This window comes from Pyxicephalus adspersus, chromosome 3 (assembly GCF_032062135.1).
Source record: "Pyxicephalus adspersus chromosome 3, UCB_Pads_2.0, whole genome shotgun sequence".
Classification (NCBI taxonomy): domain Eukaryota; kingdom Metazoa; phylum Chordata; class Amphibia; order Anura; family Pyxicephalidae; genus Pyxicephalus; species Pyxicephalus adspersus.
The window spans coordinates 90,260,414-90,278,038 of record NC_092860.1 but is presented as its reverse complement, the minus strand read 5'-3'; the positions used below and the strand labels follow the sequence as shown (position 1 = coordinate 90,278,038).

At 36.0% G+C, this 17,625-nt stretch overlaps 1 protein-coding gene across 1 annotated transcript in view; it reads left to right on the top strand.

Moving 5' to 3' along the window:
* MANBA (mannosidase beta) overlaps window positions 1–17,170 on the top strand; it is a gene marked incomplete in the record, with an annotated part of 22,191 nt that extends 5,021 nt beyond the window's left edge. The window contains 14 exon segments of the mRNA XM_072405642.1: window positions 817–984; window positions 2,184–2,307; window positions 3,306–3,481; window positions 4,607–4,717; window positions 6,490–6,641; window positions 8,530–8,647; window positions 8,962–9,048; window positions 9,826–9,993; window positions 10,091–10,309; window positions 10,747–10,911; window positions 11,147–11,291; window positions 12,094–12,236; window positions 12,970–13,224; window positions 16,072–17,170. Of these exon segments, the coding sequence (XP_072261743.1) occupies window positions 817–984; window positions 2,184–2,307; window positions 3,306–3,481; window positions 4,607–4,717; window positions 6,490–6,641; window positions 8,530–8,647; window positions 8,962–9,048; window positions 9,826–9,993; window positions 10,091–10,309; window positions 10,747–10,911; window positions 11,147–11,291; window positions 12,094–12,236; window positions 12,970–13,224; window positions 16,072–16,299 (2,259 nt within the window).
* Window positions 17,171–17,625: the final 455 nt, after the last annotated feature.

Below are 17,625 nucleotides of genomic sequence, written 5' to 3'. Positions count from 1 at the left end.
TCACCTTTATCTTAATAAAGGGGGCACATGAAGGCTACATACACACATGCAATAATTGTCGTTATAAAAGATCTTTCATGACAAACGACTGCACGATGCATGAACGAGTGTTGTACATACAGCACCGTTCTGCTTTATGCAGAGGGGAGGGGGAAAACGATGGAGCGGTACCCCACTGCGCTCTCTCCCCCTTCACTTGCATTACGATCATTTGTCATCCATCGTGGATCCGCCAGGACGGTCAATCGGACGATGGACGACGAACGCTGTACACACGCCAGATTCTCGTCTGATATAAACCCTAAGCCATTGCACGTGTGTACGTAGCTAAACATACAGTCAAATAGAATGGGTTAATCTGTTTGCCAGTTGGTAAGAAGACAGACCTTATTGAAATAATTACTTCTACTTTTGTTACAGTGGTATTTGTAAAATTGCAGATTCTCTATCACTTTTGTACTCGGGGTAATGGTCACTAGGAAAGATAGAGAGGGTGAAATTGCTTAGACAGCAATATCATATTGACAGGTTTTCTATAGTTTATCTGCTTTATTTATACTTTCTTTATATCTTTTATATTTAACTGAAAAGCCCTGGTTATAAATACACTTTATTAAGATTAAAGTGCACCTAAGCTGTTGCTTAGATCAGTGTTTTTCAACTTTTTTGAGCCACGGCACATTTTTTTACATTGAAAAAATCCTGCGGCACACCACAAATCAAAAATGAACTTGTTTTATGCTTTAATAAAGCATAAAATTGGTTAAGTGTTAAAATTGGTGCATGTGTACATCACACATGATTTTCCCTTTACAGACAACAGATATCACCAAATATGTTTCAGAGAACAATTATGTTGAGATAAAGTTTCAATCGGCTGTGGAGTGGGCAAAAGAAAAAAGCATAAATCATTCATATGGTATACCTCCTAAATGTCCTCCAGATGTACAGAAAGGTGAATGCCATGTTAACTTCATAAGGAAGGTAAGGATTGTTTTATGTGTGTGTTATGATATTTATGTGTATTTACATGTTCTTACAGTCTAACAAGTGGTTGGCTCTAATTTTCATCAGCAGTCATCTTGCAGCTGTCAATGTTTTAAGCTATGTATAGATAGATAAAAGTCTTTTTTAGTAAATAAAATGTTCTCACGGAAAGATATCGCAATTCAGGAATACATATAGCTATGGTACACTTGTAAAGACTTGGCTCACATCAAACATCAAGTGACTACATGATAATTTGGTGTCCAGTGACATCTGTACACATGCTTAAGGAAAAAATGTCTGTCCCTGTGACACCCATACATAAAATGAGGTGTGTGGGTGTCATCAGGAAAGTGTATTGAGGTTAATATATTGTAACCTTAATGCACTTCCTGACATGGTAAGGAGAAAGAAAAAGTCTTCCTAACAGGAAAACAATAAAAATATTATAATGACTCCAACCCTTACCAGCATAATCTCTTGGATTGTAAGCTCTTCGGGGCAGGGTCCTCTCCTCCTGTGTCACTGTGTGTCTTTCTGTCATTTGCAACCCCTATTTAATGTAGAGCGCTGTGAAATATGTTGGCACTATATAAATATTGTTTAATAATGTCATTATAATCCACACAAAATAAAACATTTTGGCAAAAGTTGGACGTTTTTGCAGAATGTGACATACCAATAGCTGCTCAGATCCATCAATAGCAAAAGTTTACATCTTTTGTAGGGTCACAATTATCCAAATGGCCACTACAAATTAGATTTTTCAGCTATGTGATATTGATGAAGATAGAAATGAAGATTCTCACCTTGTCTCCCTCTATTACAATTAGCTTTTTAAAGGCTGATTGACTGTTTCCTTACTTTTTTATACAATGTGTATTAACACAGGATCCTGATTTGTATATGGTAATTGCTTCATATTACATAGGGAAATGTATATAAATACATAGTCCAAAGGGAGCTCACTCATGCAGGTCTTGATAGTTATGCTGGGGTAAATGTACTCCAAGCTCATTTATCTACCTCCTATTGCTTTTTTTGTGTTTTACAACATAAACAAATTGGCAGCATAAAATACATATACTTTTTTATCCAGTCAAATGAAAATGTATTATTTTACACTTGTGCCTTTTTTTTGCAGCCATTCTTTTCAATATATCATTTTTTTTTTTAAATGTTTGTTGGTATTCTAGGCTCAGTGTTCATTCAGTTGGGACTGGGGTCCTTCTTTTCCCACACAGGGCATCTGGAGAGAGATTAGAATTGAGGCATATAATCTTGTCAACCTGGAATATATTTCTTACATGACAGCCTTTGGTAAGTGTTAATGTTTCAGTGGAGGACAAATACCTTGGAAACTCAGGATTCATGAGATATGCATATAGACTGAATAGATGGAAATAGAAATAAAAGTCATTTATAAACGTTACGTTATACATTTTTAACGCATTGGCTACCAGTAGTAAGACACATATCACATAATAAAAGGTTTTCCTAAAATCATTTCTTAAACTCAGATGGGCAGTGGATATATAAAATAAACAAAAGACGTATTTATTAGAGGGTCAAAATTTGAAAAATAAAAAGATGGCATTTTAGCACATTAGTAGGAGCAGACAACATACATTTTGCTTTGAATTGTTGCCTCAGCTATTTAATATTTTTTGCACAATAAATCATAGTATGTTTCTAATTGGCATGTCAATGCTGTTGAGAAAACCTCTGTATATAAGCTTTTTTTTTTTAAAAAACATAAAAAATCCCTAGGGTAAATATTCTGTTTATATAGTAACTAATAGTGCCAAGTACTTTTTTATAGCATTACCCAACTGACAAGTCCACGGGACAGTATTCTAAGATGGCAATGCCAAAGCCCTGATGTCCTAATGGGAAGCCCACATACTTATTAAACTTATATACTGTTTAATAAACACATACTGTTTTGGAAAAAAATACTAAGAATTCCTTTTGGAAGGGCTCATTTTTGTTTTCCTTTGAGATTACCCAAATATACCTTTTGCTTATTCACATATTGTGGTAAAATAATAATAGTAACCCTGATTCAATGTTTTTAGGAACACTATCATATAATGTGATACATGATCATGTAACCTTAATGTAAAATATTTGTCCCAGGTATTCTGTCCTAACTAACTACCAAGGGCCACTTAACTCTAAACAACCCTACAAATAGGTCATTCTGTGCTAGTGGAGTAGCCACATTGTAAATACTAATTTACTTTTGTAGAAACAATTACCACTCTCTTCCTTGCCTCATATTGAAATGCTTATTTTGTATGATTTCTCCTTTACAGATAATAGCACATCTCAGTGGATCATTATCATTGAGCCTGTGTTTGATACCATTGCTGAAAAACCTCTGGAAGCACGTGTGGCTGTCAAGGTGCCAAACCTTTATCTTGATCATTCACATGATGTAATCATAGCTCCTGGAGAGGGGACATTTGAAATAATAATAAAAATCAGTAAGGTGAGCTATTTTTTTGGTTTGGGAATGCATTTCTATACCAGTCAACTAATAAAAATGTATTATAATGATTTCAACTTACAAGGTTGGGAGCATTTAGAATATCTACCTGTCACTGATCAAAGTAGAAAAATCATCATTCATCAAATAACATTTTTGTAACCACATGCACTGCTAGGCTCCACCGTAATGGCTCTTTCCAGTTTGGCCTTTTCCGTTTTCTAGAATAAAGCTCCAGATAGCCATGGAAACTGAGTGACCATGGTTTGTCCAGACCTGTGTTAGCTGATCTGAAGACAAGCTTTTAAGGTCCGTTTCACCTGTTTTATTTTCTCTAAACTGGTAAAGTGTTTGTTATAATTCAGGTATTTTCCAAATACAGTGGTACCTCGGTATAAGTCCACTTTGGAATAAGTCCAACTTGGTATAAGTCCTGTTAGGACACGAAAAATCCTGCTTGGTATACAGCCTTTGCTTGGTATACAACCTTTGTGCTAGAACTTGTATGGGTTAAAATGAGTCATAACACCGCGCACTACTCTAATTTACCTCTCTCAAGACCACGACTGCCCAGGAGCGTCAGTACACCAGTTGCTACCATTCAGTGAACAACCCGCGCTATAACGCTCTGTGAATTACATAACATCTCCTCCCTTCTCAGCACCATCCTAGTAGGCACTCGACTCTTCTCAGCAAAAGTGAGGTTATATTTTAATTTGTTACATCTAATTGCTTTTGTCTTTATGTACTTTAGTATTAGGCAGTGTTTAAATTATTCTATACAACCCCATCAATGTGTAATATGCCAATAATAATAGGGTTTTTTTTTTCATGGGAACGGATTAATCATTTTCCTTTTATTTCTTATGGCAAAAATTGTTTGGTATAAGTCCTGTTTGGTATACGTCCAATGATATGGAATGAATTGAAGACTTTTACCAGGTGCCACTGTATTGTAGACCAACAGGAATTCAACATTGGGCTGGGGAATGAAGTACTGCAACAATTACCATGGCACATCTTTATGTATTGGATGATGTTTGGGTTCAAGATAGAGATTTGAAGCGAGATATCATTCATATATCATTCAGCCTCATAATATTAGTGTTTATTTTAATTTTTTTCTAGAATGCATCTGTAAATTTGTGGTGGCCAAATGGATATGGAATGCAAAGTGGCTACAACATGTCTGTTACTTTTAACATTGGGACTGAACAAGTTATTCAGAAAACAACCAAGGTCTGACGATTTTTATATACTTACATGAGAATCTAATATACTGTGTGTGTGTATATATGTGTGTGTATATATATATATATATGGATTTATATCTATTGCTATCCAAGGATAACCCTTTTCTGTAATTTTTTTCCTCTGGGAAGTACTCTGCTAAGCAAGTTTTAATAGTTGTCAGAATCGCCATTTTTTGAGTACAAAGCACTGGTATTTTGCAATTCATAATTTTCATATTACAAATGTAATAATATAAAAAAATGTCTTCGCTGTGGAGGTGTATTACTTGGTAAAGTGTGCAGGGTAAATGCCAGCATAAAGACAGTAAATGCATGTAAATCCAAGATAGCTATATATATCTAGACAGGATATCTTCAGAGGGGTAAAAGTATAATAAGATACAGTATATATCCCACTCATTCATTGGTTTCCAGAAGAAACAACCCTTTACTCTTGGTGTCCGGTTTAGAAGATTAGCATTTATGATCAGAGTTTAAGGTCTTTGTTCTGTTCTGCATTTTGTGAATAGCTAGGTGTGTCGATATGTTATCAGCTGTTTCAGACTAATAATGTGGAACTGTCATTGTTTTTCAAAATCTTTACTGGTGAAAAGGTAGTCATCCTTTTGTTGCAAACAATCTCTCCACACAACTTAAATTTTAAGCTTATTCATGACAGCAGAGCAAAGAAGAGTTATGATTTATAGGTTCAATAACCTATAACCCATAACCCAACCAATATGGCTGTCCTTCTCTGAAGTCAAATGAAGATGACATTGGTGGCATTGTTTTATGACACTGTACACTGCATTTTGCCTTACTGAACAGCTTTTAGAATTAAAATGCTACTTATATGTTTACACATACATAAATGTTTTCAAAAGTTTTGATATCAACTTTGTAAGTTTTAGAAGCTTCAACTTGCAACACTTAGTTCAACTTACACTTAGTTAGAGAGCTTTATGAGCTGCAACAGTTTCTTCTCACTTCCTGCTATTTATTGAGGTTGCACGTACAGTTCCTGTTTGAGAAAGCAGAAGCTGGCAAAGACATGGTGTATATACCTTTGACAGCAAATGGACCAGAATCTCACTCGGCAGGCCATTTTGCATTGCTCAGGAACCTGCTCTTAAAACCCAGCAGCCGCACTCATCTTCAACTTTAAAACACAGCTTGTACAGAACGTCTTTTATTATTGATTTTCTCCGCTGTGGTGTGCATTAGATTACAGTAGTTGTTGTTGCTGTTTTTATTTTGTTACATTTAACCCTACATTTTTTGTCCCTGTGGCATTGTCTGGCTTATCATGCCTTTTGTTTACCAATAGATTGATAGCCCTATGAATGGCCAGAATTAAATAAAGGGATTAGTCACTTATAAAATGTAATGGGTATCCCCAATTCTTTCTAGCTTTGCAAAGATTGTTTTGCAAATTGAACCCTGACCCATTCATTCATCTGTAATTGAGAGGTGGCAAATGGGGTAGAATGTGGGGGTACTAAAGAGCTACAAAATGGCAAAGCAATTCAGGGATACCTTAAAGTGCAAAAAGCAAATTTGCTAGTTTTTAAAGTTTTATATATTTTAAAGGGGTGCCGCTTCATATTTAAATATCACAGCAAGGCTTATTTAAGAAAAACATTTTACACTGATTTTACACTGTCTTCAACTCTGTTCAATTGTTTGCATAGGCACTAAACAACTCCCATGTATAGATAAATCCCATGGTTTAATGCTTTCTAGGAGAACCTCCTGTAATGAAGTTTTTTTTTGCCACAGATATACTTTCGCACAGTGGAGCTCATTGAGGAGCCAATTTCTGGTTCTCCAGGCCTCTCTTTCTATATGAAGATTAACGGAGTTCCCATATTCCTGAAAGGCTCCAATTGGATACCAGCCGATTCTTTCCAAGATAGGGTTAACTCTGACAAGTAAGTGTCGTTTTTTCTGGAATCAAAGGTTAGTCTTTTTTTTGAAAAATAGTGCACTTTTCAGTGTCATAATATTCCTTTTATCAGGAACAAATGTAGCCTTTAAATTGGTGACCTTACAGAAACACTAACACCCCTGTGTGCACATTACTGCACATGTGCCATGGATGACTCTGTGCATTGATACAGTGTATGGAAAGACGTGGGTATTATAGGGTGGCAAAGAATTCTGTAAAGTAGTCCTATTTATTGTACAGCTCTGCATAATATATTGGTGCTATATAAATATTGTTTATTATTATAATAATAATAGTCTTCTTATTTTACATTTTATAGTGATATACAGCTACATACATAGCTAGGTAAAAATGTCGCCCTCAGTTCTTGTTCACAGTTAAAGTTATGATAAATAAGTTTTTCTCACTGTTTTGTCACTCATTTCCAGCATATCTCTGGACAACATTTGAGCTTATTATTAACATGGAGTGGACTAACCCTCAGCAACAAATTGGAAATACTTTATAAATAATTGAACTACACCAGAAACCTGTATGTTTGTTATATGTTACTACACACGTGTTGAAATGAGCTCAGTAACACACAAAAAGGAGACTGGTGATGGTAAATGTAAGGTCATTTAGCCCTAGGCTATGTATACACGTCAGATAATTCTCACCTGATACGAGCTCACTTCAGGCGAGAATCTGACATATGTAAAGTAGCCTTATGTCCGTCCTGACGATTCTGTGACCGACTGATGGTGAACAACCACTATACACGTCAATAGGGAAGAGCACAGTAGGGTGCCGCCTGTGCATTCTTCCCTCATTCTTCTCCTCTCCTTGGAACAGAATGGGCCCTGTATGTACAGCGCTTCCTAGTTCATCTGTCACTGTTTATTGCTGAAAATGATAACAAAAGATTGTTTCCAGTGACAAAGATTGCACAGCCTTAGAATGTAAGTAAAGTACATGGTGTAGTAACTGGAGATAGAGATAACAGAATGTCACAGCTACTGCTGCTGATGGGTTTTGTTTAATGGTTTGCTGTTAGCATAGATAACAGCAGAAAAGGAAAATCTACATGATATACTTTGCTGGCTCTAAATATATTTTGTCAAGCTTTCCAGGGTACCCAGTTCTCCCATATACTTCAACTTATATGCACACAAGTTAAAGTGTTTTACAAGTTATGGGCAGAGTGACCAATGATTAAGACTAAGAGGTTTTTACATCTTGTCAGGGACTACAAAACAGAAAGTGAGAGAAGCTTTCTTCAAAACAAGGAGAATCTAATGAGAAACCAGAACATGTGTCCTTGGAAGATTTCACATCACTTCCTGTTTCAGTGGCAACTCTAACACTATGGAGTGGTCAGTTTTTGTGTTGGTAGCAATGGTCATTAGGACAATGAAGTTGGTGAATCTCCCCAGTGAGGGTTAGCTATAAAAACAGATAGGAGTTCTAACCTCTTCATACTCTATCCAAGACTGAAACAAGTCTTGGTTTACCTTACACTTTGGGCTTTATTTAAAAAAACAGGGTTTCTGACATTCCCTCAATCATTCCCTGGTGGGAATCAATTACTGCATATGTTATGAAACATATGGACCTGGAAAATTCCCACCAAGGAATGGTTGGGGGAATTTCAGATTCCCTGTTTTATAAATGGAAACCTTTATGTAAATGAATAACCATAAGTATATAAAAATATAGATAAAAGGAACAAGAAAATAATTTATAAATAATCTGGGTAATAGTCTGGGCAATAATTAACACAAATTGGTAATGCCATTCCTATCTTCTGCTCCTTCAATTGGAATGACCAATTTAAAGGCGTTGTGTGCATTATTATAAATGTCCTTAGTTATTTTCTTTATTTATACCAGGCTGCGTGTCTTGCTCCGGTCAGTTGTTGATGCCAATATGAACGCTCTGCGTGTCTGGGGTGGAGGTATATATGAGAGTGATGACTTCTACAGCTTATGCAATGAACTTGGAATAATGGTAATGGAGTCTTGTATAACGATTTTTTACAAGCACTTGTGTTTCATGGAAAATTGTTTCTTTTGTCTGTTTTAGTATATAGGCTAGAGAGGATAAATGCTGATTGATTGTCTTTGTTCAGCTATATATAACCAAAGAAAGTTCAGTTCCAGTGTGCCATTGTTATTAAACCCTTTTTAACATGGTGTACCTTATCAATTTTATCTGTCCTGGTGAAATGTCTTCCACTGGGTTTGACTAAAGGTGTTAGGAAATGAGTGTGTTTGTTTTATAGGATTGTTACATTTATTTATAATAATTTGTTGTTCTGGTAGGTGTGGCATGACTTTATGTTTGCATGTTCTCTTTACCCCTCCGATGACTGGTTTTTGGATACTGTAAAAGCAGAAGTCACCCATCAGGTAAGACATCAAATTGGTTTCTTATAACAACAAACTGTTTTTATAGGCAATTCATGACAGGAATGTAATAATATACTTCTATAACAAAATATTTCAAATGACACACATGACAAAAAATATCTGTCAGCCAAAAAATAAACTTTCTAAAATCAACTCTGTATCACTGTATTCTGTATTCACTTTGTGCTCTGTTCTTAAAATGACATTCCCATATGGGAATCCTCCAGGTCCATGCAGTTGAATGGCAGTAATTGACTGCCACTGGGGAATGTTCGTGAGAATGTCAGATTCAATGTTTTATGAATAGAGTCATTTAATTAATTTATTAAAAAAAAGATCCTCATTGTATGTAATATACTTTTCTGCAGCACTTGTGTGTGGAATGCAATGCATGGCTATTCACCCGAATTTCAACAGTTTCTGCACGTTTGTTCATCTGTGCTGCTTTCTGTACTCCCCACTGTGCACTGCATACAGCATGACTTGTGTTTTATATTTTGTACTCTCCATTTTCCTGGGCATAGACAATGGATCTTGTCTTAAGCCTCTTACTTTTTTATAATTTTTTAAGCATGACTGTTGATCTTGATGAGAATCATATGATGTGTGTATGTAGTTTTAGAGTTCAAGTCTTCCTTCACATCACCCTATGTGACCCCACTGAATCTTCATTATTCATTTAGTATTCTATTGTGACTTTAAAAGCAAAATTTTACCTGCAAAACTTTTCTAATTGTAACCATTCTGATAATGGCTTTATGTTACAATGTTGATCAGATCCGAAGGCTTAAATCTCACCCCTGTATTATTGTCTGGAGTGGCAACAATGAGAATGAGGCTGCAATCGCCAGCGACTGGTTTTCAATACCTAGTGCTATGAGAGAAGTTTATGTACAAGACTACATTACTCTCTACATAAAGTCTATCAGAGAGCTTGTTCTTAAGGTAAATAATAATCACATAACAAAAAGTAAGATTCATAAACATTAATGCCTCATGCCCCTTACAGTTATTATTAAATTTTTTCTGTGTTTCTGTATAGATGGATGGTACTCGTCCGTTTATCGCTTCTAGCCCTACTAATGGGAAAGAAACAATCAAAGAGAACTGGCTTTCCAAAGATCCGTATGACAATCACTATGGGGACACACATTACTACAACTACGTGACAGACTGTTGGGATTGGAAGTCATACCCTCGACCTCGTTTTGCTTCTGAATATGGTTTCCAGTCTTGGCCATCTTTTAGCACAATTGCTCAGGTAAATCAAGTAATTCATGTACATATATGAAGAATAATGACTGGTTGTAGAAGTTCTATGTGCTTATTTATGACGCATCCAGAATAATAACTGAAGTGTTATAGTATATAAAAAAACTCAACAAACAAAAATAAAATATATTGCATTTACCAGTCCTTAGCTGTGGTGGTTATATTCCTTTGATTGGCTAGACCTTTGTTTACCTGGTAACTTGTGAATAACACATTTTTAGTTTCTATGTGGCTAATTCATCCACCCTATCTATAGAAGGTGCCATGGTTTGTACACAGGCTGGACTTCTAACATAAAGGAAAAATAAAAGATGGCCAGCCCACAAATTGCAATCTAGTGTACTAAATTGTTCTTACATTTTGTGTTTTTACTGTAATCCAAAGTTTTAAGCATACTGACATAATAATATACATCTTCGCTGATAGATCTCTTCTCCTGAAGACTGGTCCTACACTAGCAATTTTACTGAACATCGGCAGCATCATGCTGGAGGTAATATGCAGATGATTGACCAAGCTTCTCTGCATTACAACTCGCCAATGAACAGTGATCCCATTAGGAAATTTCAGGACACATTGTACCTAACTCAGGTAAATCTGTGAATATTGTAGTAAAAACTGATAAAAGCAAAGCAGACACAATTTCAAAATTAAGTGTTGCCATTTATTGTATAACAAAAATAAAAATGGAGCAGTTGGTTAAACATAAATTATAGCCTAGGAGTATTACAAAGTATTTTATCCAGCCAGCATGTAGAGGTTTAGGCTGCTTTTAACATGTTCTCCTTCCCCTGTTGCAAAATGTTGTAAATCTTCTCTTCTGAAGGTCATGCAGGCACAATGTGTAAAGCTGCAAACAGAGTTTTACAGACGTAGTCAGAGTGAGATTGTGAATGGCCTCGGCTTTACAATGGGAGCACTCTACTGGCAGCTAAATGATATTTGGCAGGCTCCATCATGGTCATCTATAGGTAAGTAAGATATTCATCTAATTTACTGTACCTGCTCATGTAATGCAAGCCATAGCACAAGCATAACATTCAATTGAGGTGCTTCATTCATACTCACAGCACAAAGCAAACACCTGCTTATCAAGTCCAAACATTTCAATGACCTTAATCCCTGTCTAATCTAATATGTATGTATTAAGTCATCTTTCTGGGTAAAGCATTTGGTAGTACCGCTTCCCCTAGCTCAGACAGTGAGGATACCTATGAAATCGATTGGCCAAAGTGAGGCTTACATGGGTCAGTTTATATTAGGATGCAGCCACAAAGGCATGGAATTCTTATCTGCTTTACACATGCTTATAGGATGTAGGAATTTATAGATGGTTCTATAAATATTACTGGTTCCTTTATATTTCTATAACAGGACAATGTCATAGGACAGTAGCCTATGATTAAAAACAATATGTGCTGCAGCAAGTGTAAAAGTGTATCCATAGTCACAGTATTTTCTTAACGCCCAAAAAGGCCCACATATACCCATTGATCCCCCCAGTGAACTTACCTAAAGCATCCTCCTGTGATGGTGTAATGGGGATGATGCAAACACAAGTAAAAGAAGGATTAAATTCAGCAAAGCAAGGTGAAGAATGTTTTTTATCCCTTTTGAGGCTTGTGAATACCTAGATTTTTTTTAGTACAGGAGCCTTTTACATCCACTTTAAGCTGGGCATTCATGCTGGAGAGAAATGTTAGTCCAGTTATTAGTTATTAGTAGTTATTATCACAAGTATGAATGTATTTTACCTTATTTATTATCTTAAAGAGTATGGAGGGAAGTGGAAAATGCTTCATTACTATGCCAAAAACTTCTTTGCCCCTGTTGCTACAAGCTCATTCGAAGACAACGATATTCTGCACATCTATGGAGTGTCAGATCTTTCCAAGGACTGTTCTTTCAAGCTTGCAGTAAGTTTTTTCCATGTATAGATACACATGTTAGGTATATACGTTGTCTGACCTGTAGGCAGTCCACCACCAGTGGTGCTCACCAGACATGGCAGAGGTCAGGGCAATGATACTAGGTTTACAAAAACTGGGGAATACTCTGTGAGAAATGTGGATTATATTCAGGAGATCATGATCCATATTAAAGGTAATTTTAGGGCTTTTAAATTATTTGCACAATACAATCTTCTATACTATATACTTCTAAACCAAGAAAAGACTAAAAATATGGTATGTTTTCATATATATGCATGTTTGCATATTTTATATTCCTCTTGTGAGGATGTAAAAAAAATCTTGATGACAAACTTTGCAGACAAGTTGTAAATACGGACTAATTAGGTAATGGAGTGATAAATTCATCAGTTCAGCAACTCCTTTACCATCTAGTCAGACGCTGGAGAAGCACTTGAAAGTGCTACTTACCGGTAACTTTTGCTGAGAAAATTCAGAATTCCTGCTTGCTAGACAGGGCTGTGCTGTGTGGCACAGTAGTCTAAATCTCAGGACTGGGTGGTCAGACATACAAATCCTTTGGCAAGTAAGTGTAGCAGCTTCCATATTATATTATATATTCATTTATTTTACTTGCCCATTATCTGTTACTATATATGTGGAATAGATTTACTTGTTAAACTAACAAATCCTTAGTGTTTGAGTGTTACTTTATTTTCTTTTTTATTTTCTTCTTAAGCTTGAAGTCTACAAATGGGATTCCCTGGTACCAACATACGAAACGGTTACAGAAGACTTTATTATAAAATCTCAGAGTTCTGGACAAATTTATCAGGAAACTGTTTCAGAATTACTGCAAAGATGTAATTCCACCAGGCTGAACGCTGTGCTAGTATACTATTTGTTACATGATGGAGAAATATATGGCTCTAAAAACTGGCACTTTTTAAGTTCACCTAAAGAAGCTGAAGGGCTCCTGAAATCCAATATTACAGTAAGTATAAATTATTGAGTGATATATATATATATATAATGGTAACCCATTTTTAAATATTATTATTGATCAGTAACTATACTGTTATATATTGTTAGAGTAAACTCCAACATACACCATACTTTCCTGAATTTATAGTTTAGACATAAAAACAGCGAATAACATAAAAGATAAGGGTTAACCTTATACAATAAACTGTCCGATGGAGTGTTGACCGTTTGCCTCCAATATGGCATCTCTAAGACAATGAAAGAACAATGAACATTATCAATAACAAATGCATCAATTTAGCAAGGAATAAGGTGAGTGTAGGTGACTATTTGAAATTGGAGGTAACACATATACTGGAAAAAAAAGTAATATTGTATTTGTGATAAATCAGTTCCAATTGAGTTTGGTATCATTTAGCAGCTTGTCCTTTCGTGGACAAAAAAATAGCCACAACCATAACAGCTTGGTCAGAAAATGATCCTACCTAATATCATACTAACAGAACCCTTTGTTAACAGGGATGAACATTTACCAATAGCAACCAGTGGTTAGTGAAGTCTTCTAACATGTTAACTCTTGTTCCTGCACTTTGCATGCACTAGCTTTGTTCTGTCTTATTGCTTATCTTCATTTTCTCTTCCATGGAAAGCAAATGTCACATTCAAAATCTGCTATTTAAACAGCACATATATGGTTGCAAGAGGGCAATGCCATTTCCATGTTGCAATTACTGTGAATAATGCTTTTGAGACCTCTATTGCAAAAAAATTGTGTGCTGTGTTTATGTGGCTTATGTACCATATATAGTGTTTGTTACATGATCTCCTTTATTAATTCATATACATGTATTTATATTTTTCCCACATTAACATGCAGAGAAAACTGCCCAGAAAAAGTCACTGATAGGGGATTGGTTGACAATTCATATACTGGCTGGTTGGAGATAATGAGAAATGCAGGAAATCACATGTACATCGTTTTGAAGCAGAGCCAATAAAACTTTTCTAGTGTAGCAAAGTGATGTGAGTTGAAATTTCTGCATCTCATAACCATCTCTATTAACCACCTGAGCGTTACACTGAGGTCTAGATTTCTGTACCAAAAGTGATCCACTGTTTTTCATGAAATTTTTTTTTTAAATTGTAGACCTGTAACTTACAGAAATATGTCCGAACAAGGGTCTAGTAGATAATATGAATATAAAAAATGTATTTACTTTTATTTTATTTTTTTTTATTTTTTTGTATTGGATTGGATACTGGAGTTTGTATTCAATCCAATACAAAATGAGCGTTTGAATTTACCAGTTATGTACTTTGTATTAATTTTATATTATTTTGTATTGGATTGGATACGCAAGTTTGTATCCAATCAAATACAAAATAAAATTTGAATTTCCAAGTTATTTACTTTTATTTTATTTTTTTTTATTTTTTGTATTGAATTGGATACGCAAGTTTGTATTCAATCCAATACAAAATGACAGTTTGAATTTACCAGTTATATACTCTGTAATTTTTTGAATTATTTTGTATTGGATTGAATACAGGAGTTTGTATTCAATCCAATACAAAATAAATGAATGAGTTTCAATTTGAATTTCCCGCACACGCGCCAACGTCATCACGCACGCAGGGAGGAGCCGTCCGTTTTTTTTTTCTCCGCTGGACGGCTTCTCGCTTCAGAGATCATCCGGCGCTGGAACAAGAAGGACGTGGACGATCAGCGGGACCAGGTAAGAAGCCGGCCGGCATCTTGTGTTCCGCCGGCCGGCTTCTTACCGGTCCCGCTGGCACCCGACGAAGGATACCCGACGCTGGAGAGGGAGATCGGCGGACAACGATCGACGGAGGACGACGCTGGAACACGAACACGGCGCTGGATGAGCACAGGGGGACCAGGTAAGTGGGGATGGGAAAAAACTCGGGGTTAACCATCCTAGCCGTTTTTTTTTGCCCGTACGAAGGTCAGGCTTAACGGCTAAGAGGTTAATGGCTGTACTTACGGCAATGTTATCAACATTGAATAGTTTACATGTAGTGGTCCTAAATTGAAAGAAAAGATCCACATTTTTGTACAATTTCAGCAGCAGACTTTGTTTCTGTAGATAGTCCACCCTTTAAAGGGGTTGCATGACAGTGAAGATGACATTTTCTCTCTCTTATACACATTCAAAACTAAAGGCTTTTCTAGGCTCTTCTTTTCAGAGATGGTCAGTGAGATGCAGACTTTTATGCATATAACATGCAAATGACACTGCCATGAACCTTGAGTCAAACTTGAGTCAATCAAATGCTAGATTTTCTGAGTTTCATTGGCTCAGTTTCAGGTTAGTGCAATTTTACATAAAATTTGTGTGGGATTTTCAATTTACGTTCCCTCCCCCATCCATAGAATATAACTGCACTGTGCTCATTCATCTGTCACTACAATCACCAAAAATTGTTTCCAGCAACAATCCTCTGATGTCCATTGGATGCCTGTAAGAATACTACTAGCTTAGTATTTATGTCACCCTATGGTATCAGATTTTTTTTAATAACCCTTTATTTCAGCCTGCACAATTTAGAGATAGCTGGTCTACAATTCCAAGCTGATGAAAAGAAAGGAAGGAAAGTACAATGCTATGCTGCTGTCTGCCAGTACAGCCTACTAAATCTTGCTGCAAAGAATTTATCAAAAATATAAGAATAAAAAAGAATGAATTATCTTTCCTGAAATTTGGCAATAGGTCATTGGTGACTGCTTTTTTGGAGATCCTAAATCTTTTCCAAGTAAGGTGGCCATGCATGATTACATTTTTCATGGGATTAATTGTATCATCAAGTATTCATTCTACACGTTGTGTTTTTCCAGGTATCCATCTCCCAGGTGAACCAGGGGACCTATGTGTTCACTCTGATTAACTCTTACCCAGCTGCTTTTGTATGGTTGGATGTGGGGAACATAGCCGGAAGGTTCAGTGATAACGGTTTTCTGCTAATAGAACACAAGACTGCCATTTACTTTTATACCTGGAAACCAACCACAGTTGCTGAACTGGAGAAAGCATTACATATAACAACCCTTAGAGACATATACTGATACTGAGCTGGATACAAAGCAAAGGAGTAAAAACATTTTCTGCTAATGAGAAGGCTGTTCATTTACTTGTAAATTATAAAAATGTCCCTATTATAACAAAGCTCCAAGAGGTCTGTGTAATAGTCTATTTACATATTGTCAGTTATTCATTAGAACATTTTTATAATTGAAGAATATTGTTTATTTCAATTGTGAAAGTGAAAACATGATTGTGTGGTTCTGTTATTTAAATTAAAATGATTAAAAAATAGAATACAAAACCTTATTTATTGGGGCATACAGCGATAGTCCTGTTTGTGTATGTCAGCCACAGGCAAGGTACAAGTTAATGGGAAAGAAATATGAAGCGATATCTGCCTACTCATTTTAAACCTGCAGACTATGGGTCATTCATTCTTGTCCAAAGGATTAGTCCATCACTGATTTTTGCCCCTCATAAACAACCATATCTGACTTCTTCAGATTGTTTGCAGTGGGTAAAAGCAGTATTGTTTAAATGTACAGAAGAATCTTTTCATGCTGCATTGGTATTGAAGCAAGACAATTCAAAGCATCATGCTGCATCAATAACGCATTGAACGCACAGCAGTAATAAGTTCCTAAAGTGCAACAAGCGCCCTAATGCATGCCATGTTTGTGACCCTGCTTGCATAAATTATGTTTTAAAGTCACTGATCCCAGACTTCCGTGGCTGCATCCCCCTTGCAAAAAATGTGAACTACTGCCAGAACTGACTACCTAGAACTGAATACTTGCTGTTATACCATCCCCTAAAACTACCATCGAGAGCTTTCATATGTCTGTTTATACATTGCTATAGTTACTCAATTGGAAAAATAAAAATATTTTTATAATCTTTAGAAAATCAAAATTCTTGGATAATAGTCCTATGTGCAAAAATATGACAATATGCCATGATTGCCTCCTATTGTGTGCTACTTCACCCACCTTTTAGATTGTAAGCTTTTCTGGGCAGGGACCTCCCCTCCTCCTGTGTCACTGTCTTATCTGTGTGTCATTTGCAACCCCTATTTATTGTACAGCTCTGCCTAAGATGTTGGCGTTTTAAAAAATCCTGTTTATTAATAATAATAAAAATAATAATATTCCCATCATCATCTCCTAACACCCCCAGGTAGCATTTTATAAGTTTGCCATTTGTGAATTAACGTGGCTGCTGGGGATCCCTTGTAACCCTACATACTAATGAAGTAGTCTGTGTATTGGTGCTCACCTATGACAGTGGAGGATATTTAATTTAGGGGTATATTTATACTTTTACCCAAAGGTCACACATTTTTTCCAATTGAATTTAATTAGAAAGTG